This window comes from Panthera pardus, unplaced genomic scaffold (assembly GCF_024362965.1).
Source record: "Panthera pardus isolate Hobbes unplaced genomic scaffold, ASM2436296v1 HiC_scaffold_13, whole genome shotgun sequence".
Classification (NCBI taxonomy): Eukaryota; Metazoa; Chordata; class Mammalia; order Carnivora; family Felidae; genus Panthera; species Panthera pardus.
Window position 1 is genome coordinate 133,740,113 of NW_026526688.1, and position 27,477 is coordinate 133,767,589.

Genomic DNA, 27,477 nt, shown 5'->3' on the forward strand with positions numbered 1-27,477 from the left:
TTAGAAAGGCAGAATGGCTGTCATAAATAACTTTAGATTGGAAGTGAGACCTAAATAGTTCTTTTCTATTTATAAGGAAAAAGCTGAATAAATGGCATCAAACTGAAGATCTCACTGACTGTGCATTTAGAAAGAAATTGCCTTACCCACCTAATAAAGTTAACTTTTGTTTTTTTTCTTTCTTGTTCCCAAAGTAAAGCAAACTACAAATGAACTTCCTATGCATTTTGTTTCTTCTTCAACACTTTCTAGAAACGCAGGATCTGTGTTGTATCTCCTTAAGCCTTGCGGTGAGCACCCTGATCCCCTACCCTGTCTGATATATGCATGTGTCATTAAGCATACAGCTTTTACCTACAAAACATCCTGGGACCAATAGCAATTTTTATTTCCTGAAGGAGGGTCCAAACGGCAAGAGCAGCACTATTTCCTCCATATGTAATCTTTCATGCTGTAGACTTCTTAAAGACAAATTTGCTTGAAAATGGTTTCTTTCTTAAAACACATCAATCGGGGCCGCCTGGGTGGCTTAGTCGGTTGAGCATCCAACTTCGGCTCAGGTCATGATCTCAAGGTCTGTGAGTTCGAGCCCCGTGTCGGGCTCTGTGCTGACAGCTCGGAGCCTGGAGACTGTTTCAGATTCTGTGTCTCCCTCTCTCTCTGACCCTCCCCCGTTCATGCTCTGTCTCTCTCTGTCTCAAAAAATAAATAAACGTTAAAAAAAATTTTTTAAAAATACATCAATCGTATCTTATTTCACCAATCCACTCAAGTAGTTGCAAAAATGTGCATCTTGAATGGTAAACTCTATTTAAAGTCTTGATTATATCGCTCGCTGAACAATTTTGGAACCAAGTGCTAATCTTCTTGAAGCAGTGGCATTTCTACTGCCACCCAGCAACTTCATGACAGTCTCTGTAGATCACACAGTAGCTGCATTATATTTTGCCAAATTAAAGTATAACGGAGGGAATTAGCAACAGAAATGAATTTTATAGGAAAGGCCATTATAAGATAGCAGGTTTTACTTTTTCTCCCCCCAACACAAAGTTCCAAGTTCCTAAAAAACATCTTCCTCTACTCTGGCTATCTGCATAAAACCAGGGGAAAAAAGATTACACATTTTCAAGAATGGACTCAGCAACTTGTAATTGCTTTCGAGGACTTGTAATTTATACAAAGACTGGAAAACTAATAATATCAAGGGTGACTAGCATTTATTTTATCTCTGGAGAACTGGATGAAAAGGTCGATGAAGATTACTGCATATTTTCGGTTTCTAGAAGAAGGAAATATATAGTTTTCCAGAGAGAAACTGGCTTTAATTATGATGACGTGATTCCACATAACCATGATCTGAAGCTATTTATGAAAAATATTTTTGTATTTACTAATGCCATTCTCTGCTGCTCCTCAAATATAACCTCCCTATTTATATTTTCAAGAACTTTTCCTTCTCAAAGAGAAAAGGGAAAAGGAGGCATGTTTGAATGGTAAACAGTTCCATTTCCAAAAGGAAACATTTCTTGTGGAAACGTAAAGAATGACTGATACACATCACCCCAAGAAGGTAAAAATCTTAACCTGTTACTAAATGATACAAGACATAAAGCCCCTTTTTAATTTCTATATTTGAGAACAGGAATAGAGAATTAATTGTAGAATGCTTTCTTTAAAAAGCTTCGTTACAGAATGTTAAATCTCAAATGTTGACTAAAAGAAATCAGATAGAAAAGAGTTTAATTTACATTGTATGATTCTATTTGTATGATGTTTAAATTCAGGCAAAATCTATCTATGCCATAATAACATGCCATAATAATGATTACTCTTGGTAACCAAGAATTATCTAGGAAAAGAAATAAACCCATACTTACATGCCCAATTAATATACAAAAAAGAAGGCAAGAATATAATAATTGGGAAAACACTCTCCTCAACAAATGGCGCTGGGATAACTGGACAGCTACATGCAAAAGAAGAAACACCTTTCTTACACCATACACAAAAATAAATTCAAAATGGATTGAGATCTTAACCATAAAAATCCTAGAGAGAACACAGGGAAAAATTTCTTTGACATAGCTGTAGCAACATTTTTCTAAGTATATTTTCTAAGGCAAGGGAAACAAAAGCAAAAATAAACTCTTGGGACTACATCAAAATAAAAAGGTTTTGCATAGAAAAGGAAGCCATCGGGGCGCCTGGGTGGCTCAGTCGGTTAAGCATCCGACTTGGGCTCAGGTCATGATCTCGCTGTCCGTGAGTTCGAGCCCCGCATCAGGCTCTGTGCTGACAGCTCAGAGCCTGGAGCCTGTTTCTGATTCTGTGTCTCCCTCTCTCTCTGACCCTCCCCCGTTCATGCTGTCTCTCCCGGTCTCAAAAATAAATAAACGTTAAAAAAAAATTTAAAAAAAAAAAAAGAAAAGGAAGCCGTCAACAAATTAAAAGCCAACCTACTGAAAAGAAGATATTTGCAAATGATATAACCAATAACAAGTTAATATCCAAAATATAAAAAGAAATTATACAACTCAACACCAAAAAAACCCAAACAATCTTATTAAAAAATGGACAGACGACCTGAAAAGACATTTTCTAAATATAGATGGCCAACACATAAATGAAAACATGGTCAACATCACTAATCAGCAGGGAAATGCAAATCAAAACTATAGCAAGATAGCATCTTGCACCTGTCAGAATAGTTAAAAAATACAAGAAATAACAAGTGTTGGGATGATGTGGAGAAAAGGAACTCCCCACGCATTACTGGTGGAAATGTAAATTGGTGCAGCCACTGTGGAGAATAGTATGGAGGTTCCTCAAAATAGTAAAAATAGAAACACTATATGATCCAGTAATTCCACTACTGGGTACTTAGCAAAAGAAAATGAACACACTAATTCAAAAAGATACAGGCACTCCTCTGTCTACTGTAGCATTATTTATAATAACCAAGATATGGAAGTAACATAAGTGACCACTGATAGACAAATGGATAAGGAAATGTGGCGCGCACGCGCATGCACACACACACACACACACACACACACACACACACAGACCCCAGAATATTACCCAGCCACAAAACGGATGAGATCTTGCCATTAGTGACAACATGACCTAGAGGGTATTATGCTAAGTGAAATATGTCAGAAAAAGAAAGACACATACCGTATCACTTCACTCATATATGGAAACTAAAAAACAAATAAAGAAACAAAAAATCAGAATCAGATCTATAATGATCTGCCTGATGCCTGCCAAACTGATGCCTGCCAAAAGGGAGGGAGGTGGAGGGTGGGCAAATTAGTGATGCGAAGTGGGAAATACAGGCTTCCAGTTATGGAATGAGTAAGTCATGGGAATAAAAAGCACAGTATACTTAATAACATTGTAAGAGTGTTGTATGGCAACAGGTGGTAGCTACATTTGTGTTGAGCATAGCATAACATTTAGAGAAGTTGAATCACCATGCTATATACCTGAAACTAATATAATATTGTATGTTAACTACACTCAAAAAGAAAGGGCGGCGGCGCCTGGGCGGCTCAGTCGGTTAAGCATCCCCCCTTCTGCTCAGGTCGTGATCTCCTGGTTGGTGGGTTTGAGCCCCGCGTTGGACTCCGCTGTCCACTGGAACCTGGAGCCTGCTTTGGATTCTGTGTCTTCCTCTCTGCCCCTCCCCTGCACATGATCCTTCTCTCTCTCAAAAATAAATAAACATTATAAAAAAATAATTGACTAGGAAAGCATGAGGGAGACGTTATCAGGTCCTGGAAATGTTCTATATCTTGATCTGGGTGGTTGTTACATGGGTGTGTACTTTCATAAAATTCATCAAGCTGTACAATTAACAATAATGTTCTTGTGAAGCCGATTAAGAGGTACAAACATCCAGTTACAAAAAAGAAAAAGAATAACGCTCTTTACTATATATATTATACTTCAATATATATTTTTTAAAATCCTGTAACTATAAAATTTAAACAATATATATGGTGAGTAAAATCGTATTTATCAGCCTAGGATGAGGCTAGAAAGCATGATCTGTAGCAACTTTCCTTCATAAATGTATGACTTTAAGCGTTTTTTTTTTAATGTTTGTTTATTTTTGAGAGAGAGGGAGAGAGACAGAGACAGAGAGAGAGAGCAAGCACGCGCGAAGAGTGGGGGAGGGGCAGAGAGGGAGACACAGAATCCAAAGCAGGCTCCAGGCTCTGAGCTGTCAGCACAGAGCCCGACGTGGGGCTCGAACTCACAGACCACAAGATCATTACCTGAGCCGAAGTCGGAGGCTCAACCTACTGAGCCACCCAGGCGCCCTGTATGACTTTAAGTTTATAAAATAGTCTGTCACATCTAGAGCCAAAAAAATTTCAAATCAAAACAGTGTATTGACTGTGTATTTTCTGGGGGTGGGGGGTGGTTACACTTGTTAAGCAAGGGACATTATTCATTTTAAGAATGCTAGATATTAATTTCATGTTTTATAGTTTGTTTCCAGGGAGAAAATGGGGTAATGTTGTCTGGCTCCAACACATTTAACTTGAAGGACCTGTTCATTGTGGCTTTAAAAAGGCAAGGCAAGATGTAGCTTGTCAAGACAACTGATACACCCTGTTAATCAAGAAAATTATGATTGTAGATAATTAGGAATGTAATATAAAGAGACTAGTTAGGATTTGGTCTTTTAAAAGCTGCACAGACTATACAAAGATTTACTCAAAGGCTTTTAATCCATAAGAACTTTCTATATTTCCTGCAAAGGTTTACAAAACCAGGAAATCAGTTTGAAGTTCAGTGCTTTGTCTCCCTTCTCATGCATGTGGTTCTACCATATTGGAAGTTTTACATTTCTTTTTGTTTTGTGATCATCCTTCAAAATCTTAAGGATATTTGATTATGCAAGGTCTAAAAATGGTCAATAAACCTACCATTCTCATAAGTCAAACTCTTAAACTGTTTTGCCTTCTATCATCTATCCTAGTCTAAATGTCATTATTTTATTCACAATTTTAAATTTGACATCATTATTATTCATGTTTTAATATAGCCAATGCCTATTTAGAGTTACTGTCAAGTTAATGAATTATTCTGCTTATCATTCCTTCTGGAAGTATTCTTCTTCCTTTTGGGCTACATTTCCTTCTTCCTGAGATACATCTTTTAATAGTTTCCTCAATGATGTTTTGTTGATGGTAAATATTCAGTTTTTATGTGAAAATGCTTTTGTTTTGACCTGTTTCTTCAACCAAAGTTTAGGAGGACATTAAATTCTATCTGCACATTCTAGTACAGTAGCCATTAGCCACATACGGCTTTAAAGAAGTAGAAATATGATTAGCATAACTGAGGAACTAAATTTTACATTATATTTAAATTTTAAAATGAATATTTAATCATTTACTGGGAAACTTTAAAAAGTATGCTTGCAGGGCCCCTGCGTGGCTCCCTTACTTAAGCATCCAACTCTTGATTTAGGCTCAGGTCATGATCTCACAGTCATGAAGTCAGCCCTATGTTGGGCTCTCTGCTGACAATGCTGAGCCTGCATGGGATTTTCTCTCTCTGCCCCTCCCCTATTTTCTCTCTCTCAAAAGTAAATAAACTTCAAACAAACAAATAAAAGTATGCTCACAACAACTTGAGTATACAAATTTTTTTTATCAATCATTGTATAAAACCTAAATATTTTGGATGAAATTTAGAGTCTGAATTCAGATGGGCTGTGAGTGTAAAACAGATTTTACATTAGTATAAAAAAGTGTATATCTTATTAATATTTTTATATTGGTTACATATTAGAACAGTTTAATATATTGGATAAAACAAAATATATTAAAACTAACTTCATCTATTTCTTTTTTAACCTTTTAAAATGTGGCTCCTAGATAATTTTAAATTATATATATATGACATATTGTATTGCCATTGGACATTGTTGCTCTAGGTTATTATTCTTCAATGATTTTCCATTTTACTATTTTTAAAATAATTATAACACATTCTCATAGCAGTTTTAATATCTTACCAAATTCTGATTTATTGTTGCTGCTATATAGTCTGCTATTAGCCTGTTTTTTCTTTGTAAATAATCCATCTTTCCTTTTCTGATGGCTTTAAAAATCTTCTCTTTATCTATTGTGTCCTGTATGTCCAAGCCCACAAATCTAGGTATGGATATATTTTTATTTTGACTATGATTTAAACTTCTAGAATATAGATTTATGTATTTAATCAACTCTGAAAAATTCTCTACTACTACATTTTCACTTATTGTTCTCTTTCTCATTTTCTCTAGAGCTTTCTTTAGGAACTCATATTAGAGGTATGTTGGACCTTCTCATTCAATCTTCCGTGAACCTTAACTCCCTTGTATTTTTAAATCCAGGTGAACTCCTCAGTTCTATGTCCATATTACTAATTTTCTCTTTACAAAGAAAAAAGAATCTGTGTCAACTGCTGTTAAAGATCTCCTATGAGGTTATAAATTTAGGATCTATTTATTTAATTTCTAGATGTTTTATTTAACTTTTTTTCATCCTACTTGTGTTAATTTGCTAAGGCTACCATTACAAATATCAGAGCCTGAGTAACTTCAATTAATGAATTTTCTCACAATTCTGGAGTCTAGAAATCTAAGAGCATGGTGCCAATAGGGCTGGTTTCTGGTTAAGGCCTCTATCTTTGGCTTGTTAGTGGCCATCTTCTCCTTGTGTCCTCACATAGTCTTTGCCCTGTGTGTGTATGTCCTAATTTCTTCTTCTTATAAAGGCATCAGTCATATTGGATTAGAGCCCATTCAAATAACCTCATTTTAACTTAATTAACCTTTTAAAGACCCACCTCCATATACAATCATACTGTGAGGTATTGGGGGATAGGACTTCAATATATGACTCTTGAGAAAACAAAATACAGCCTGTAGCACTACCTATTTTTAAAATTTTCAGTGTCTTGAACTTTGTTTTTCCCCTCATATCTTTAATCATTTTAATATATTAAACTTAATATACCAATTTATATATACATATTAGATGATTCTATTCTTAGAATTAGATGATATTAATTTTTTTTTAATTTTTTTTAACGTTTATTTATTTTTGAGACAGAGAGAGACAGAGCATGAACAGGGGAGGGGCGGAGAGAGAGGGAGACACAGAATCTGAAACAGGCTCCAGGCTCTGAGCTGTCAGCACAGAGCCCGACGCGGGGCTCAAACTCACGGACCGTGAGATCATGACCTGAGCCGAAGTCGGACGCATAACCGACCAAGCCACCCAGGTGCCCCGATGATATTAATTTTTTAAGGTGGGGAATCTACTTCTGCTGTTTGATCAATGAAGAGAAAAATAAACCAAGGCAGTCAGAGTCAGCATTCGACTGGAAAAGATTTTTTATTTTTTTTTAATTAACATTATTTTTTTTTGAGAGATAGAGAGGCGAGCAGGGGGGAGGGGCAGAAACAGAGACAGAGAGAGAGAGAGAGAGAGAGAGAGAGAGCGAGCTAGAGAAAGAGAAAATCTTAAGCAGGCTCCATGCTTAGCAAGGAGCCCAACGTGGGACTTGATCTCATGACTGTGAGATCATGACCTGAGCAGAAATCAAGAGTTAGCTACTTAACTGACTGAGCCACCCAGGTGCCCCAGAAAAGATTTTCTTTTAAAAACACAGAGTTTCAAATGAATAAGAAAAAAAGGCAAGTTCTAAATTTAAAAATAATGGTTACAGAATGTTTGATATATTTTTAAAGTAGCTTTATTAAGCATAATTGACACACAATAACTACATATACTGAAAGAGTACACTTTGATGTTCTGATACGAATATATCTGTGAAACTATTATCACAATCAAGATAATAAACTTATCTATCACCCCTGAAAATTTTCCTCACAAACTTTGTAATTCCTGCATCCTATCCCTTCTTGTACCTCTCATCCCCAAGTAACTACTTATCTCCTTTATCATTATAGTTTTCATATTTTAGAATTTTAGATTAGCACCATACAGTACAGTTTTCTATGGTCTGACTTCCTTCACTCAGCATAATTATTTTGAAATTAATCCACATGGCTGCATGTATCAATAGTTTACCCCCTTTCCTTGCTGTATAGTGTTTATTACATGGACATACCACAGTTTGTCTATCCATTCACCTGTTGATAGAATTTGGTTTGTTTCCAGATTTTGCCTACTGCAAATAAAGCTAAGATGAACATACACATGCAAGTCTTTGGATGGAGGTAGGTTTTAATTTTGGGGGGATAAGTGCTTAGAAATATACATGGTAAGTATATATTTAACTTTTAAAGAAATTGTTAAAAGCATCCAAAATGTGAAATTATATCATTTTATATCTCCACTAATGGTAAATGAAAGCTCCAGTTCCCCCAACTCCTTGCCAATTCCTGGTATGGTCAACCTTTTAATTTAAGCACTCCAATAGATGTGTAGTAATATCTCTTTGTGGCTTTAATCTTATTACTTTTCTGATGACTAATGATACTGAGATTTGTGTATTTCCCTGGAGACTAATAAATTTCAAATTATTTGAAATCTGAAATCTGTATATCTTCTTTGGTGAACTATTCAAATCTTTTGACCCATTTTGGGGGGGGGTCATGTTCTTCTTACTACTGAGTTTTAAAATTCTTTATATATTCTGGGTACAAACCTTTTATCACTTATATCATTTACAAACATATTCTCCCAGCCTGTGACTTCTGTTATTTTCTTAATAATGTGTTAAGAGTAGATGTTTTAATTCTGGACTGCATTTTATCTATTTTCTCTTATGAATCATGCATTTGGTATCATGTCTAAGAAGTCTTTGTGACCCAGGGTCACAGTTATGGTCTCCTATGCTTTTTCCCCAAACTTCTGTAATTTTAAGTTTTATAATTAGATCTATGATCCATGTTTAAATTAATTTTGTCTGTAGCATGAGGTAAGAATAAAATTTAATGGATATCCAGTGGTTATAGCACCATTCATGAATCATACTTTGTATCTTTGTCCAAAAACAAGCATATGAATATGGGTCTCTTCATAGATTCTATAATATCCCATTGATTGCTGTAATTTATAAGTCTTAAAATCAGGTAATGTGAGTTTCCAAAATGTTCTTTTTTCAATGTTGTTTTGGCCATTCTAAGTCCATTAAATTTCTATAGGGATTTAGAATCAACTCACCAATCTTGACAAAAAATGCTCGCTGGGACTCAACTGAATCTATAGACTTGACAATTCAAAGAATTTTGACAATATTGAGTTTTTAAATCTATGAACACAGCATAGCTCTCCATTTATTTAGATATTCCTTAATTTCTCTCAACATCGTTTTTGTTTTCATTATATAGGTCTTCACTTCTTTTGTCAGATTTATTCCTAATGGTTTCATATTTTTTTACTTCACAACTTATACTTTACATTTTTTTTTTTGATTATCTGTTTTTATTTTAATCCCAGTTAGTTAACATACAGTGTTCTACTAGTCTCTGGTGTACAACATAGTGATTCAACAATTCCACATATCACCGTGCTCATCACACCAAGTGTACCCCTTAAATTTCATCACCTATTTAACTTATTTTCCCACCCTCCTTCCGTCTGGTAGCTATCAGTTTTTTCTCCATAATCAAGAGTCTGTTACTTGATTTGTCTCTCTTTTTTTCTTCCCTTTGCACATTTGTTTTGTTTCTTAAATTCCACATATGAGTAAAATGGTATGGCATTTGTCTTTCTCTGACTGATTTATTTTGCTTAGCATTATACTCTCTAGCTCCATCCATGTTGTTGCAAATGTCAAATTTTCATTCTTTTTATGGCTTAATAACATCCTATTGCTATATACACCACTTCTTCTTTATCCATTCATCAATCAATGGACACTTGGGCTACTTCCATATCTTGGCTATTATAAATAATGTTGCTATAAAAATAAGGGTGCATGTATTCCCTCTGAATTTACCGTTTTTGTATTCTTTGGGTAAATACACAATAGTTCAATTGCTGGATCATAGGGTACTTCTATCTTCAACTTATTGAAGAACCTGTATACTGTTTTCCACAGTGGTTGCACCAGTTTGCATTCCCACCAACAGTGCACGGGTGTTCCTTTTTTCTCCACACCCTCACCAACAACTGTGTTTCTTGGGTTGTTGATTTTAGTCATTCTAACAGGTGTGAAGTGATACCTCATTGTAGCTTTGATTTGCATTTCCCTGATGGTAAGTGATGATGAACATATTTTCATGTGTCTGTTGGTCATCTGTAGGTCTTCCCTGAAGAAATATCTACTCATGTCTTCTGCCCATTTTTTAATTGAGTTATTTGTTTTTTGAGTGTGAGGTGTATAAGTTCTTTATATATTTTGGATACTAACACTTTATCATATATGTCATTTGCAAAAAATTCTCCCATTCCATAGGATACCATTTAGTATTACTGATGGCTTCCTTTGCTGTGCAGATGCTTTTTATTTTGATGTAGTACCAATGGTTTATTTTTGCTTTTGTTCCCTTTGCCTTAGTAGACATATCCAGAAAAATGTTGCTACAACTGATGTCAAAAAGGTTACTGCCTGCACTCTCCTCTAGAATTTTAATGGTTTCCTGTCTCACATTTAGGTCTTTAATCCATTTTGACCTTACTTTTGTGTATGGTGTAAGAAAATGGACTAGTTTCTTGCTTTTGCATTTGCTGCCCCGTTTTCCCAGCATCATTTTTTAAACAGGGTCTTTTTCCTGTTGGGTATTATTTCCTGCTTTGTTGAAGATTAATGGACCATATAGTTGTGGGTTTATTCCTAGGTTTCTACTCTGTTCCATTGATCTATGCGTCTACTTTGGTGTCAGTGCCATACTGTTTTTTTTACTACAACTTTATAATATAACTTGAAGTCTGGGATTGTCATGCCTCAGCTTTGCTTTTCTTTTTTAAGATTGCTTTCATTATTCAGGGGTCTTCCATGGTTCCACACAAGTTGTTCCAGTTCTGTAAAAAACACTGCTGGAACTTTGACAGGAATTCCATTAAGTGTGTAGACTGCTTTGGGTATTGTAGACATTTTAACAGTATTCTTCCAATCCATGAACATGGAATGTCTTTCCATTTCCTTGTGTCATTTCATTGTGTCATTTCCTTGTGTTTCTTTCATCAGTATTTTATAGTTTTCAGAGTACAGGTCTTTTACCTCTTTGATTAGGTACATTCCTAGGTATCTTATTATTTTTTATGCAATTGTAAATGGCATTGCTTTCTTAATTTCTCTTTCTGCTGCTTTATTATTGGTGTATAGAAATGTGAGAGATTTCTGTACATTGCTTTTGTTTCCTTCAACTTTGTTGAATTCATTTATCAGATCAAGCAGATTTTTTGGTGGAGTCTTTCAGATTTTCTATATATAGTATCATGTCATCTACAAATAGTGAAATAGCTTCTTCCTTACCCATTTGGATTCCTTTTCTTTTTGTTGTCTCATTGCTGTGGCGAGGACTTCCAGGACTGCTGAATAAAAATGGTGAGCATAAACATCCTTGTCTTGTTCCTGACCTTAGCGGAAAAGCTTTCAGTTTTTCCCCATTAAGGATGATGTTAGCTGTGGGTTTTTCATATTTGGTCTTTATTATGTGGAGGTATAGGTCCTTCTAAACCTAATTTGCTGAGTTATCATGAATGGATATTATACTTTATCAAATGCTTTTTCTACATCTACTGAAATGATCATGTCTCTTGTCCTTTTTCTTATTGATATGATGTATCACACTGATTGATTTGTGAATACTGAACCACCCTTGCATCCCAGGAATAAATCCCACTTGATTGTGGTTAATGATTTTTTAAAATCTATTGTTGGATTTGGCTTGCTAGTATTTTACTGAAGATTTTTGCATCTCTGTTCATCAGAGTATTGGCTTGTAGTCCTCTTCCTCCACCCCGCCCCTGCCCCATGGTGTCTTTATCTGGTTTTGGTATCAGGGTATTGCTGGCCTTATAGAATAATTTGGAAGTTTTCCTTACCCTTCTATTTTTGGAATAGTTTGAAAATAGGTATGAACTCTTCTGTAAATGTTTGGTAGAATTCACCTGAGATGCAGTTTGGTTCTGGACTTTTGTTTGGGAGTTTTTGATTATTTCTTTCCTTCCACTGGTTTTAGTCCCCCAGCCCCCTGCCGGCACCTTTAGGTGCAAGGTTGTTATTTGAGATTTTTCTTGCTTCTTGAGGTAGACCTGTATTGCTATAAACTTCCCTCTTAGAACTGCTTTTGCTGCATCCCACAGGTGTTGGACCATTGTGTTTTCATTTTCATTTGTTACCATGTGCTTTTTTTTTTTTATTTCTTAATTCCTAGTTCACCCATTCATTGTTGAGTAGCATGTTATTTAACCTCCATGTATTTGTGAGATTCACATATTTTTCTTGTGGTTGACTTCTAGTTTTATAGCATTGTGGTCATAAAATATGCATGGCATGATTTCTATCTTGAATTTGTTGAGGCTGGCTTTGTGGGCTAATACATGATCTATTCTGGAGACTGTTCCATATGCACATGAAAAGAACACTGTATTCTGCTTTTTTTTGGATGAAATGTTCTGAATATATCTGTTAAACCGATCTGATCCAGGGTGTCATGCAAAGCCATTGTTTCCTTCTTGATGTTCTGTTTAGATGGTCTATCCACTGATTTAAGTAGGGTGTTAAAGTCACCTACTATTATTGTATTATTATCAGTTAGTTCCTTTATGTTTGTTATTAACTGTTCCATGTATTTGTGTGCTCCTATATTGGATTAATATTTACAATTATGATATCTTTTTGTTGGATTGTCCCCCTTATTATTATACATAGTGTCCTTCTTTGCTTCTTGTTATAGTCTTTGTTTTAAAGTGTATTTTGTCCAATATATGTATTAGTATTCCAGCCTTATTTTGACATCCATGTGCATGATAGGTATTTCTTCATCCCCTCATTTCAATCTGCCGCTGTATTTATGTCTAAAATGAGTCTCTTATAGGCAGCATACAGATGGGTCTTTTTTTTTTTTTAATCCATTCTGTCACTCTATGTCTTTTGATTGTAACATTTACTCTGGCTACATTCAACGTAATTATTGATAGATATGTATTTATTGCCATCTTATTACTTGTTTGCGATTGTTTCTAAAGATTTTCTCTGATCCTTTATTGTCTTTCTCTCATGTTTAGTAGATTTTCTTTAGTGATATATTTGAATTTCTTTCTCTTTATTCTTTGCAGATTAGGGGGTTTTGATATATGGTTACCATTAGGTTTGTATATAACCTCTTTTGCACACAGCAGTCTATATTAAGTTGATGGTTGTTTAAGTTGCAATCCATTCCTTACTCCTCTCCTTCCAACATTTTTAGGTATATGTTCTTATATTTTACATCCTTTTATTTTGTGAGTTCCTTGAATGATTTTTCACAGAAATATTCATTTTTACTGCTTTTATGTTTCACACCTTATCCTGTCACTTCTGGTCTCTTGATTTAAAGATTCCCCTTTACTATTTCTTCCAGGGCTGGCTTAGTGGTCATGAACTCCTTTAGTTTCTGTTTGTCTAGGAAACTCTGTAGCTCTACTTCTATTCCGAATGATAATCATATTGGATAGAGTATTCTTGGCTGCAGAGTTTTACTATTAAGCACTTTAATTTTGTTTTAAATATTTATTTATTTTTGAGACAGAGACAGAGCATGAATGGGGGAGGGTCAGAGAGAGAGGGAGACCCAGAATCCAAAGCAGACTCCAGGCTCTGAGCTGTCAGCACAGAGCCCAACGCAGGGCTCGAACTCACAAGCCGTGAGATCATGACCTGAGCCGAAGTCAGAGGCTCAACCGACTGAGCCACCCAGAACTTTAAATATATTGTGCAACTCCCTTCTGGCTCATGAAGTTTCTGCTGAAAAATCTCCTGCTGGCCTTCTGGGGTTTCCCTTTTAAGTTACTGTTTTCTTTTGTCTTGCTGCTTTTAGAATTTTTTATTACCATACTTTGACAATTTAATTACAATATGTCTTGGTGTGGGCCTGCTTTTGTTGATTTTGATGGGAATTCTCTGTGCCTTCTGGATCTGAACATCTGCTTCCTTCCCCAGATTAAAGAAGTTACAGCTATTATTTCTTCAAATAAATTTTCTGCCCTATTTTCTGTCTTTTCTTCTTCTGGGACTCCTATAATAAGAATGGTATTACGGTTGATGGAATCACTGAGTTCCTTATGTCTATTCTTGTTTTGTATAATTCTTTTTCCTCTCTTTTGTTCAGTTCCATTACTTTCCATTACTCTCTTCTAGGTCTCTAATTCATTCCTCTACTCTTCCAGCCTGCTGTTCATTCCATCAAGCATGTTTCTCATTTCATTTATTGAGCCCTTTATCTATACTATGTTATTCCTTATCTCTGTGTCAGGAAAGAGTGTCTTCCACTCTTTTCTCAATTCCAGTGAGTATCCTTATGATCCATTATTTTAAATTCTCTATCATGCATGTTACTTTTATGTTTTGCTTAGGTCTCTGGCCATTGCCTTGTCCTGTTCTTTCATTTGGGATATATTTTCTGTCTTCTCATTTTGTGTAAGTCTGTGCCTGTTTCTCTATGTTAGGAAAAGTCAGGTATGTCTCCTGTTCTTGAGGATAATGGCCTTATAAAGAAGAGGTCCTGGAGTGCCCTGCCATGTAATGTCTCATGTTTCCCAAGGCCTGGCTCTTCTGGGAATATTTCCAATGTAGGCAGCATGTACTCTCATGTTTTGTCCTGGACACTTTGTCCTTCAGGCCAGTTGTCTGCAGAGGCTTTCTTTGACTGCTGTGGGCATGTTTGGTCTCTGGTCTGAATGTGGTACATTGTAACCAGATGTGCTCTTGTCTGTTTGTGAAATAAAACCTGTTGCCACCATGGCAGGAACTGAGGCTCTGCAAAACTCTCCTGTGGGGAAATGTGGTATTGGCTGGGGTTTGGGCCAGTGTTCTGGGAGAACGGGCCCACTGTGCTGGGACTAAGGCCAGTGTGACTGGGAGCGGTGGTTCCACCGGAGCATAGGGTGGGGGTTGGCTCGGTGTGAACAAGTTAGATAGTGAATGTAGGCCCTGAGCTCTTCCTGCAGCTGGCCTTGTGCTTATGCCTAGTGCCAGGGGCACAAAATGGTGCCAGTCAGTTCCTTTTTTCTCAGAGGGGTCTCTCCCTAAATGCAGTCTCTCTGGGACACACTCCAAAATGAGTAAATAACCTCCCCAATGTGTGCCTCAGGTGCTCTTCAGATCATTGTTTTCCATGCTATATATTTGTAGGCTGTTTGCCTACCTTCTCTCCAAGAGCAGCCCCAATATTGCTCAAGCTCTCTCAGAGCCAAGCCAGTGACGTTTAAAAGTCCAGGCTTTATACCCCACTGGTTGCAAGAACTCATGAAATTCAGGCTCTTTCCCTTTCCAAGCCAATTGCTATGAGGATTTGTTTTCCCTGTGTGCTCCCCTCTGTGCTGGACTGTTTCTCACTCTTCTCTGCAACTATGGCTCCCTCCCCAGTACAGCAGCCAATCTGTCTGTCTCCCAAGTAATGTCTCCACACTTCCTACTTTCTTTGATGTGGCTTTTTCTCTACCTTTAGTTGTGGAGTTCTGCCAGTCTTCAGGGCAATTTCTGGGATATTTAGGATGATTTGATAGTTATCTAGTTGTATCCATGAGATGAGGTGAGCCTACAGTCCTCCTATTCTGCCCACCATCTTCTAATCTCCTTTTATCATTTTAATATGCTTTTTAAAAACTTAAATTTCTGATTATTCATTGCTACTATGTAAAGATACAATTCATTTTTGTATATTAATCTTGTGTCCTGTAACTTACTAAAGTCACTTATTAGTTCTAATGCATTTCTTTTTTGGTAGATCTATCAGATTTTCTATGTAGATAACCATGTTGCTTTCAAATAAATATAGTTTTACCTCTTTCTAATCCAGATACCTTCCATTTCTTTTCTTGCTTTATTGCATTGGTTAGAACATTGAGCACAATGTTCAGTATAAGTAATGATAGCAGACACCCTTGACTTATTCATAATCTCAGGGGGGGGGAAATTCATTGTTTCACCATTAAGTATGATGTTAGTGATAGGTTTTTTGTAGATTCCCTTATCAAGTTGAAGTAGTTCTTTTCTATTTCCAGTTGGCAGAGAGGTTTTTTTGTTTTGTTTTGTTTTTTGTTTTTTTAAATCAGGAATGGATGTTAGATTTTATTAAATTTTTTTCCTGCATCTACTGAGATGAATATGTGGTTTTGCTTCTATAGTTTATAAATATGGTGAATTACACTGATTTATTTGTGAATGGTTAGCCAGTCTTGTATTTTTGGGATCTACTTGGTCATGATATATTAACATTTTTATATATTATTGGACTCAATTTGTTAAAATTTTGTTAAAAAGTTTTGCTTCTACATTCATGAGATATATTAGTTTACAGTTTTATTTCCTCTAATGGGTTTATCTGATTCTGATATTAATGCTGACCTCACAGAATTAGTTGGAAAGTATTTGATCCTCTTCAATTTTCTTCAAGTGTTTGATATAAAATTATTATTATTTCTTTTATAACTTCTTAGAATTCTCTAGTGGAGCAATGTGGACCTGGGGTTTTCTTTGTGGAACATTTAAAAATATACATCCATTCATCTTCATAGATATAGGGCAATCCAGGTTATCTACTTTTCTTGAATGGGCTTTGGTAGTTTTTGTCTTTTAAGGTGTCCATTTTGTTTTTTTAATTAAATACAGAAAATATATTTTATTCATCTCTGTCTCCCCAATACCAAACACATAGTTTGATGAGTGAATTTTGTTAAATGAAAGTATGGAAAAATTGACTTCTATGCTCAAAAGTAATCTTCGTAAAAATTCATCTGTGTTGATTTTTGTGAGTACACAAAGGCCATCCTCATTGTAAACAATTCAATACAAAAAAATTTAATTAGGAAGTAAAAATCCAAAGTTCCCCAATTTTTTGTTTTTCAATGTCTAAAGGTAATATATATTTAGAAGAATTTTTTTTACTTTAAAAAACAGGATCACATTATGTAGCCAAGTTTTGAACCTGTTCCCTTCTTCCCCTTTAAACATATATCTAGCTCTCATTTAGTACACATCCAGATTCTCTCTCCTTCTTAAAGGATACATAGTAATCTCTCATTTGGCAGTACCATAATATAATCATACTCCTACTGACATTTAGATTATTTTTAATTTTGTGATATAACATACAGTGATATAATGATATCTTTGCATTTTGCATTCTTGTACAAGTATTTTAAAGTTAATGTTGTATGAAAGCAATATGTATACACAAATTAATAAATCAAATATCTTTAGAAGGCTGATTAGTAGTCATTTGCTTCATTTTCATTGCCCTTCCTATACCCTCCAAAGAATTGTTAAACCTCTCTGAAAATGATTAGTAGTTCTTTTTCCCTGAAAGACATCTTAATGGAGGCTTCTTGTCTCCTGCTGTTTAAATTAGACATGTTCTAGGATTTTTGAACAGCTATCAGCCCAGGATTTACCTTCACTTCTCGGCTGTGCATATATCATGCACCTTCAACCCAGGGTCTTCCATTTTTGTTTATTTGTTTGTTCCTTTGTTTTGCAATAGCTTCTTTAAAAAATGGTGTATAGAAGGTACATTTTTTGAGACACTGTATGTTTGCAAATGTCTTTATTTGATACTTACATTTGATTGATGATTTGGCTTGGAAAGAATGCTTCTTCAGTAATTTGAAGACATCACTCCATTGTGATATGGCATTCAATGTTGCTATGGATCTATCCAATACCATTGTGATATTTTTCTTTTCAAATTGTTATTTAATTTCTAGTTAGTTAGCATACAGTGCATTATTGGTTTGAGTAATCACTTACACACAACACCCAGTGCTCATTAAAAGTACCCTCCTTAATACCCACTACCCATCCAGCCCTTCTCCCACTCATCTCCCTCTATCAACCCTCAGTTTGTTCTCCAACATAACTGTCTCTTATGGTTTGTTTCCCTCTCTCTTTTTTCCTCCCTTCCCATATGTTCTTCTGTTTTGTTTCTTAAATTCCACCCATTAATGAAATCATTGGTGTTTGTCTTTCTCTGACTTATTTACCTCAGTGTAATACACACTAGCTCCATCCACTTCTTACAAATGGCTAGATTTCATTCTTTCTGATGACTAATATTTCATTGTACATATATACATCTTCTTTATCTATAAGGTGTGCATTTCAATTCCAGCACTGAATTTCAATTTCCATTTCAATTTTTTCAATACCTTTGGTCATAACTTTCCCTTATTATTCTTTTAAAATGTGTAGAATCTGAAGTGATGTCACTTTTGTCATCTAATATTATTTCTCTAAACATCCTGGTGATATGCTCATAGGAAAGTTATCAATTTTAAAACTTTACTGTCATGTATACATGAATTAACTTTATGGCTTTAAATAGGTACTGCTCACAATGACTTATTTTAAAATAGTTATATTATTTCTGCTCTGCCAATATTCTTACAAGTCATTTAAACTGGGCCTTATTTCATTATCTCTAAAAATGATTAGGTGAAATGGGTTAAGATCTTTCCAGCTCAAAGAGTTTGATTCCATAAATTAAAAAAACATATGTATGTGTGGTTCTAAGTTTATATGTTTCTGGTATGTTATTTTTCATTTTTAGTAGCAAGAAAATTTCCCTGAAAGTATTTATTCATGAAAGCAATTCCACAGAACAACAACAAAAAATAACAAACCTAATATTTCACTTAATTTTGATAATAAAATAATAGGCAATTCTCTCATAAGACTTTTTAAAAAAGGTATTCCAAAACTCTAATTTTTAAACACTTTTCAATAAGAACAGAGAAGTTTATTTGATATTTGTCCCAGGTATCTGTTGTAATGTATTTTCACTCATGCATATAATAAGCAAGTGTTTACATGAAATAGAGCCAAAGGAGTCTATATGCCCTGCTCTCTGCAACCTTATTCAGATTTGTTTCCCAAAAAGAATATGAAATATAACATAGTCTTCTTAATTTTCTAAGGATACTTGCTGGTAACTCTTTGAATGTTTTTATTTAGACAGTGAATGTTTGTTTTTTAGCACTTTATCAAAATGCTTTATTTTATTATCTTTGTAACTAATTTACTAATTTCACTAATTATTACTTAATAAATAGGGAACCAGAAATGACTACATATAAAGGGATTTATATCTTTGATTCATAAAGGAAGATTGTCTCTTTTCCTCTGATTAGTCATGAAGCAGCAACTTTAGCAACAACCAATCATCCACCCTAATACTTTGAAATCCCTTAGATTCAAAACATCTGTTTTCTTCAAAGAGCAACAGTTCCATAACTAAGAATAAAAAATCACAGTCTTGGGGAACTAATAAAATTGTAAACTAAATTTTCCAAGGCAGCAATAATTTCAGTTCTAAAGATTATCTAGAATGCACATGAGAATGGAATTGTTTTTTCATTATCTAGGACCACTGAGTCTTGCATGAGTTCATCCATGATGTAAAAGCTAAAATCTTAAATGTATATCTATTTTCTGGCATTAGCTATGCCTCCCAATCAATTTATAAAGTGGACTGAGAAGCACACAAGTAGAAAGTCATAGTATGGAAGGACCCTTAATGAAATTCTTCCAGAACTTTCATTTCACTGGCCACATTTAATTTCCTAATTAAAAAATAGGCAAAAAAAGTATAAAATCTAGCTGTCTACTATTTATAAGTGATACCTAAATTGCAATACAGTCTGAAAATAAAGAAGGAAAAAAGATATACTAGGTAAATGGTGAGGAAAAGGAAGAAGATGTAGCAATATTAAGAGCAGACCAGATAGAATTTAAGTCAATAAGTAGTAAAAAGGGGAAAAAAAGCCTTATTTTATATTGATAAAATATTCAGTCCATTTAAATTAGTCATTAGCCATTATATGTACCATACAAAATAACATGAAAACACATGCTGGCAGTAGTAAGAAGATAGGCATAGACATTACTATAATGGGAGATTTTAACTATCTCTATGAATTTGACAGATTAAGTATAAAAAGTAATTATGGGAGGGGCGCCTGGGTGGCTCAGTCGGTTAAGTGTCCGACTTCGGCTCAGGTCTCACGGTTTGTGGGTTCAAGCCCCACAATGGGCTCTGTGCTGACAGCTCGGAGCCTGGAGCCTGCTTCAGATTGTGTGTGTGTGTGTCTCTCTCTCTGCCCATCCCCTGCTCATGCTCTGTCTCTCTGTCTCTCAAAAATAAATAAATGTAAAAAAAAAAATTTTTTTTTAAGTAATTATGGGAGCGCCTGGGTGTCTGAGTCAGTTAAGTGGCTGACTCTTGACTTTGGCTCAGGTCATGATCTCACGGTTTGTGAGTCTGAGCCCTGTGTCAGGCTCTGCGCTGACAACATGGAATCTGCTTAAGATTCTGTCTCCTTCTCTCTCTGCCCCTCCCGGGCTTGCGTGAGCGCACACTCTGTCTCTCTCAAAATAAATAAAAATAAACTCAAACAGAAAAAAGTTAACTATGGTTACAGAAAAAATTTAAAAGCATGAATATTAACCAACTTAATTTGTATCCTAGAAATAGAAGATATATATTCTTTTCAAATTCCCACAGAATATTTTACAAAATAGACCATATGCAAGGCCACAAAAAAAACTCAAAAAATTTTAAGAAATAGTCAATATAGATTGCACATTTTAATAATAAAGTTTTATATTTTTCCTTCTCTGAAGAGAAACTCATTTACATATGGTGTCTTTCAATAAGGTCATGCTTAGATATCATTATTCTTGAATAACAGCCACAAACATTTTGTTTTAAAAAAGTCTAAAAGACTTTAATTGCTAAGAGGCTCAAAAAGATAAAGAAACAACATTTTCTTGATTTGTGTTCAATAATCCCCCAGCAGAAATGTTTATTTCCAGCCTTGTATTCATAAGAATGCAAACTTGCACTTACATACTGAAAATGACATAGGAGCAATATACAAGTTCAAGAAGAAAAAACGCCAAAAGAGCCAAAACTAAGGTTTACGTAATAGACACAGAAAGATAAAACCGAGAAAATACATTTTAGAAAAACAAACTTCTTAAGGACCATTGTATTTTACTTGCTTCCACCCTCCACCATTCTTAGTTTTATATTCATAAGAGTGTCTAATAGAAAACCAAGACCAACACCATTCATTCACAAAATCAGCAAACTAATAATTATTTTATTTCAATTTGTTATAACAGGTGATGAACTTGTGCCAAAAAGACATTGTGCTATCAAAACGAGGAATGAAAAACTACAGAGATTTCAGATAAACTAAATCAAATAAGCATAAATTTCCTCCAAAGAAGTACAAATTTCCCAGTTGGCAAATATAATAGCTGGCAATTCCCAGACTGCCAAAGAAGCCAAATGCAATTTCTCTCTATTACTGATGTTACCCTGTGAATTGAACTGAAGGCCCTATGGTAACCAGCCCCCACTGAACAGTGTCTAAAATATAACTGCCTCACAATTAATTTTATAACACATCCAGTAAGTCTCTTCTCTGTAATGTGCCAATATGTTATGCAATAATTGCATCTTAATTACAAGTACTTTACATTCAGACAATAAAACCTTTATTAACATTTCAAAATTTGAAAGAAGAAAACTCCTTAAGCATTCACAGTGTGGAAGATGCTTTATATTGCATGAATCATGAACAGGGCAGTGATCCTGCCATTACTATAATAAAAAGAGGTATTATCTCTCCTTCCTTTGAACATCTGTAGTACTTATCATCCCAATCACTCATTTGGCACAGTTTTGAAGTAGTAAATTCTTCACATGCATCTGTCTGATCTGAATGAATCCTTAAGGGCAATAGTCTCATCCTCTGTTTATTGGGATCTTCCCAATAGACAAGTAAGGCAAGTAAGAGGATCTACCTCACAAGCAAGAACCGTTTCTTAAATATTAAATTGACTTTTGTTAATTAATTAAGGAATGTCACCAACATACCCTTCCTTCAACAGCATCTATGGAGCATGGTTACCGCTCTATATTCCAGAGTGTCTATACTTCCAAATTTTCCAAATTAAAATGAAGCAAACAAAACAACAAGGTCTACTTAACATAGCTAGATTTTAGGTAAGTGGCATTAGAGAAAATGAATAAATTTTCTTTAGGTTAATCCTAACTCTAATCAAAGATCTTCAAACATCTAGGTTCTAGCAGAATTAGGTGGGCCGTAACACTATTTTAAATCCCTGTCCCAGGGTTAGAAAATAATAGCAACAATAACAAAGCTTTACCATCTGTCCCCAAAATTCTTCCTTTCTTCTCTAGACCTTCCTACACTCAATCAGTGGTTACCCCTACACCTTCCAAAAGGTTCCCATGGCTCATGTCTTTAGCAATTCCACTGTACAATGACTCAAATTTTAACACACGTTTTAGAATATCCTTAAGGACTTGTTAAACACAAATTGCTGGGCTCTACCCCTAGAGTTTCTTATTCAGTAGGTCTAGTGTGGGTCTGCATTATTTGCATTTCTAACCAGCTTCAGGTGATGCCGATGCTCCTCATCCAGAGACCATACTTTGAGAACTACCATACACTCAAATCTGCCCCCATTTCTGTAATGTTTACTGTGCCTGATTATATCATGCAAATCAATTTTAAAGTTTAATTCTTCTTTTAGATGAAGCTTGGTATCTTTCCTATTCTAAATAGGAGTTGGCCATGTGGAGTGAATGGATGGCAAACACCATTTTCAAACTCTTCACGTGGAGACTTTCAGTATAGTATTAAATGTGTTTGGACAAAGAGTGACTCCCTAACTTTTCTAGCTCCAAAATGGTACACAGTCATTTGGACCAGGTGACTGTCTCTACAGGGAAGCACCAAACTAATTAGTTATTCGGATCCACATTAACCCAATTTAGAATTACAGGGATGCACATATTATCCCCTTTGCCAGGAACCTTTCCCCCTCCTTCTCATATGGTTAACTTGTTTTCTTTCAGATCTTAGCTCAGAGATGACTTATTCAGGGAACCTTCCTTTTCGTCCCCATGACCAGGTCAAACCTATTACGGGTTTTCATAGAGTCACTGAATCCCCTCCTTTGTAGCCGTTGTCATGGTTGCATTTTTCACATTTGTTTATATAAGTATTTTACTAATAGTTATTTTCTACACTGGATTACAAGCTCCAGACAGGGAATGTTTTTGGTTTTGATCACCATTACACTTTCAGCACCTAGCACAGTATCAGAGACATAGAAGATGTTCTCAGATATTGAAGCTCAGATATCTGAGCTTTTTTTAGCCCAAAGAAAGATAAGGGGAAGTATTCCTTCTATACTTTGCCCTTTTCAGCTACCTGATTAAAAAAAAAAACAAACAGAAAAACAAACAAACAAATAAAAACCCCAGAAAAACAAAAAAAACTTACCTTTTCTGAATAATTCTTGGAGACTTTCAGCACTTTGATTTAATACAGCCCATATTTCTTCCTCCTGCAGAGGTCCACCCCGAACCTCCAGGGCCTCAGCTAGTGACACGTGCATATTACCTAAGAAACAAAGGAAACAGAAGGGGTACATATCAGCAACTTGCACTGCATTTGTAGTGGTGAAAGTTCTACATCAGTGATGCGAGACTGAGGTTCCTATCTACCTAATTTCTCAATATGGCCTTTAATCTAAACATAATCCTACGGCTTAAACTCATGGAGGATAGAAGAATTAGAGGGAAAAAAATCTCAAAATAACTACTTGCCCTAGCCCAACAGGATCAGCTTCAGAGCCTGAACTGGAAAATAGGTGGTGACTATTTCATGGCAGAAGAGAGAGACTTGAAGGTATCATGAGGCACCAAAGTGTGGATGATTAAATCAGAGCAGAACTGAAGGCCTTTCAGATTATACTTCCAGGCTTCATCCTATCCATCCCAGGTAAAAAAGAGTAGAGAAGAGCTTCTACAGCCATGGTGCATGAAGCTGAAATAAGATGGAACACATTTCTTCTACTCACTAATTGATTTCTACATCTTCAATATATACAGTATAACTATAAAATTTTTCACTGATGGACTTAACTACTTTCAGACCCAACTTTGCAGCCAACTTACCATTTGCCCCTGGAAAGACCATTTCACCTCTAACCTCAGTTTTCTATCCGTGACATGGGAATAATAATAATAGAAACAACATTGCCATTTTGGGGTGGCTATGGCAGGGAAAAGGGTTATTCCTGTAAACATGCTTTGTAATCTAACTCTGTAGAGGCTGAATTAATAAAAAATCAGGAGGTTGACTCTGTGGTGACACTTTTGTAGGGACAATCTTTTTCAATGGCATTAAATTAAGTGGGTGATAATATTAATAAATTTTAAGGTTTTCTACGGTGTTCAATAATTCTATTTTCGTTATGAAGGCAGGGGGTGGGGGGAGTCTATATCATCTATATAAAGTGTCCTACATTGACATTCCTTGAAAAGAAAATTATTCCTTACAATGATCACTAAGATTTCTATCCAAACTAACCAATTTGAGCATAATGTGTATCTACTGGTAGGTAGAAGCAGATGGGTTTAGCAAAGAAGCTAGAGGGAGTGAAAAATGTTAAATGCTTATTTTCTGTAATTATAACCATTAAATTTTAAAATTAACCAACAAAAAACAGCTGTTTTAGAGAAAAGTTGATTTTGTTTACTCAACTAACAAGAATAGCTAATATTTTGTTTCAAATTACATTTATGATACTTTAACCCAGACTGAAAAAAAAGCAACTCCAGCTACAAATGAGGTCAGCCTTGTCCTGTTACTTTTCTTTTCAAATATTTACTATAGCATTTTATGCTTAGAGCCTACCTTGAGGGGTGTGTACTTAAGTGGAACAATGTGGTAGTTAAAAGGGAAGACAGAAGATACTGCTTAGAAAAAGCCAGTCATTTTTATTTAGCTTGTATAGAAGTGATTATTTATTCAAACACCTCTTCCCCCAAAAAACTCTCAGTTTCATATTCACTTTATTAAATGGCAGCATATTTATTTTTTAAAAAATAATTAGCTTCATTCCTTTCTAAGAGATAGGAGTTATTATCTTCTACGTAAAATACTGTACTGAATTGGAAGTTTCAACAGATGCGTCAAGATACTATTAGGAATCAGATACCCAACAGGATTTGTGAGTAAGTCTACCCTGCAGCAAATTTCCAAAGTAATATGTCTGAGAACTGGTTAGATAGCTCTAAAGCCTACACATAAGGTATAAAGGGTACAGAGAACATTACATGTGAGGAATTTCTTTGAAGATAGGTGTACTGATTTTCATGTCTCCCTCAAAGTAGAAGGGATGCAGGAAGGTGCCTTTGTTTAACATCTAGCCAGCAAAAGAGGGCTCAATGGAACCCCCAGGAGCACTTCCCCGGTGTTAGGGAGTTCACCAAAAGGAGGACACCATAGACTGGTGCCTGATACTTCAGGAATCTACAGGTTTTGGCTGTCACTCTGAGACAGCAGCCAGAGAGGAGAGAGCATACAAGACTCAGAGTGAGGAAGCATGCTGTAATTGGGGTGGGGTATAAACAGCTTGGAGCTAACAAAATTCTACCCAGATGAAAATGTGATGAAATTTAGGTTGTGGCAATGGTTGCACAACTCTGTACCTATACTAAAAACCATGAAGGTAAATTTTAAAAGGGTAAATTTTATGGTATGGCAATTATATCTCAGTAAAGCTGTCTAAAAAAAGTAATCCTACTCAGAGTACCTCCTGTGGTTCCCAGAGTACCATCAGGAGGGGAAAGGTGGGAGAGGGGTAGGAGGGATGAACAGGAAGGATGAGGGGGTAGGAAGACAGGAGAAGGAGAAGGAAGCAGAAGAAGAATTAGGTACTGGCTAGTAGAAGGGATCATATTTTGAAGTGTCACAGAAAGTACAGCTCCAGTGAAGGTCTCTGAAGAACACACTAAAGTACACATAAGAGAAACAGCCTTAAGCACATATCAAGTTCAAAATGAGTTACAAGTCAGGTAAAAAAAAATTATTTGCCTCTCTATCTTTCTTCCTTCCCCCAGTTTAAATCCTAATTGGGTCAGATAAAGCAACTTGCAAGTGGGTGAGGAGATAAGTAACAAAAGGAGAAGCTAAGCACATTGCCTCCCGCCTATAGCTAATCGTAGCTATGGGAAGGAATAGCTTTGAATGAAGACTGAAGTGTTGATTAATATACTGACTAGGCATTTTTAATGATGGAATTGACCTTGTATTTTCAACTTGAGTGACTGTAGTTCTTAAGTGACTGTAAGGAGAGAATTATGGACCTGAATTTCTACATAGAGGCAAGAGAAGAACTTCCCTCATGAAAGGAAGGAAGGAAGGAAGGAGACAAAATAAGTTGCTTATGATTACACCTTATGCATTCCATTGTAAAGCAAACGATCTGTATCATATACAAAGTTCTAAAACTTAAGATACAGGTTTATACTTAGTGTTAAAGAAATTGGTTTTTAAAACATAATTATTTTCTTCAACAATGGCCAAACTATGGAGAGAGCCCTAAAGTCCATTGACTAATGAAATGAAAAAGAAGATGTGGTGTTTATATATATATAATATGGAATAGTACTCAGCCATCAAAAAGAATGAAATCTTGCCATTTGCAATGATGTGGATGGAGCTAGTATGTATTAGGCTAAGCAAAATAAGTCAATCAGAGAAAGACAAATACCATATAATTTCACTCATATGTGGAGCTTAAGAAACAAAACATATGAACATATGGGAAAGGCGGGGCTAGAAGAGAGAGAAACAAACCACAAGAGACTCTTAATGATAGAGAACAAACTACAGGTTGATGGAGGAAGGTGGTGGGAGATGGGCTAGATGGGTGATGGGCACTAAGGAAGGCATATGCTGTGATGAGCACTGGGTATTGTATGTAAGTGATGAATCACTGAATTCTACTCCTGGAACCAATATTGTACTGTATGTTAACTAACTAGAATTTAAATTTAAAAAAAAGAAAGAAAATCACCATAATAAATATATAATTACTTCCTATAAGAAAATGAAAAAGTAAAAGTAACTTCTGAACACAACAGAATTTTTCAGTGCTTGATTTGTCTTATAAAGATTACTGATTATACTTCTGTTATTTGACTCAATCAGGCTGAATTATATATTAGTCTCCTGTTAATTTTTATTAGAAAGTATTTGTCTATTCAGTGAAGTAGGATCTCTATGCATCTCTAGCCGGAACTCGTTAGAACTTCAAAACATAGAAGGAACACTATTTTTGAAAGCAATATTATATAGCTAACAAAATAGATTTGATATTTTTAATTTACAGCTTGCTAGAAAAAGAGCTTAAGACTTTTTAAAACTGCCTCGCCCCTCAAATCATCCAATCTCAAAACTT

General features: G+C 35.3%; 1 protein-coding gene across 8 annotated transcripts in view; it reads right to left on the bottom strand.

Moving 5' to 3' along the window:
• Window positions 1-27,477, bottom strand: part of PTPN13 (protein tyrosine phosphatase non-receptor type 13) — a 227,976-nt gene that overhangs the window by 147,233 nt on the left and 53,266 nt on the right. For all 8 annotated transcript variants that reach the window (XM_053901411.1, XM_053901413.1, XM_053901412.1 and 5 more), the window contains exon 2: window positions 23,508-23,627. In XM_053901411.1, the coding sequence (XP_053757386.1) occupies window positions 23,508-23,622 (115 nt within the window). In that variant the 5' untranslated portion in view covers window positions 23,623-23,627. The remainder of the gene's footprint in view (window positions 1-23,507; window positions 23,628-27,477) is intronic.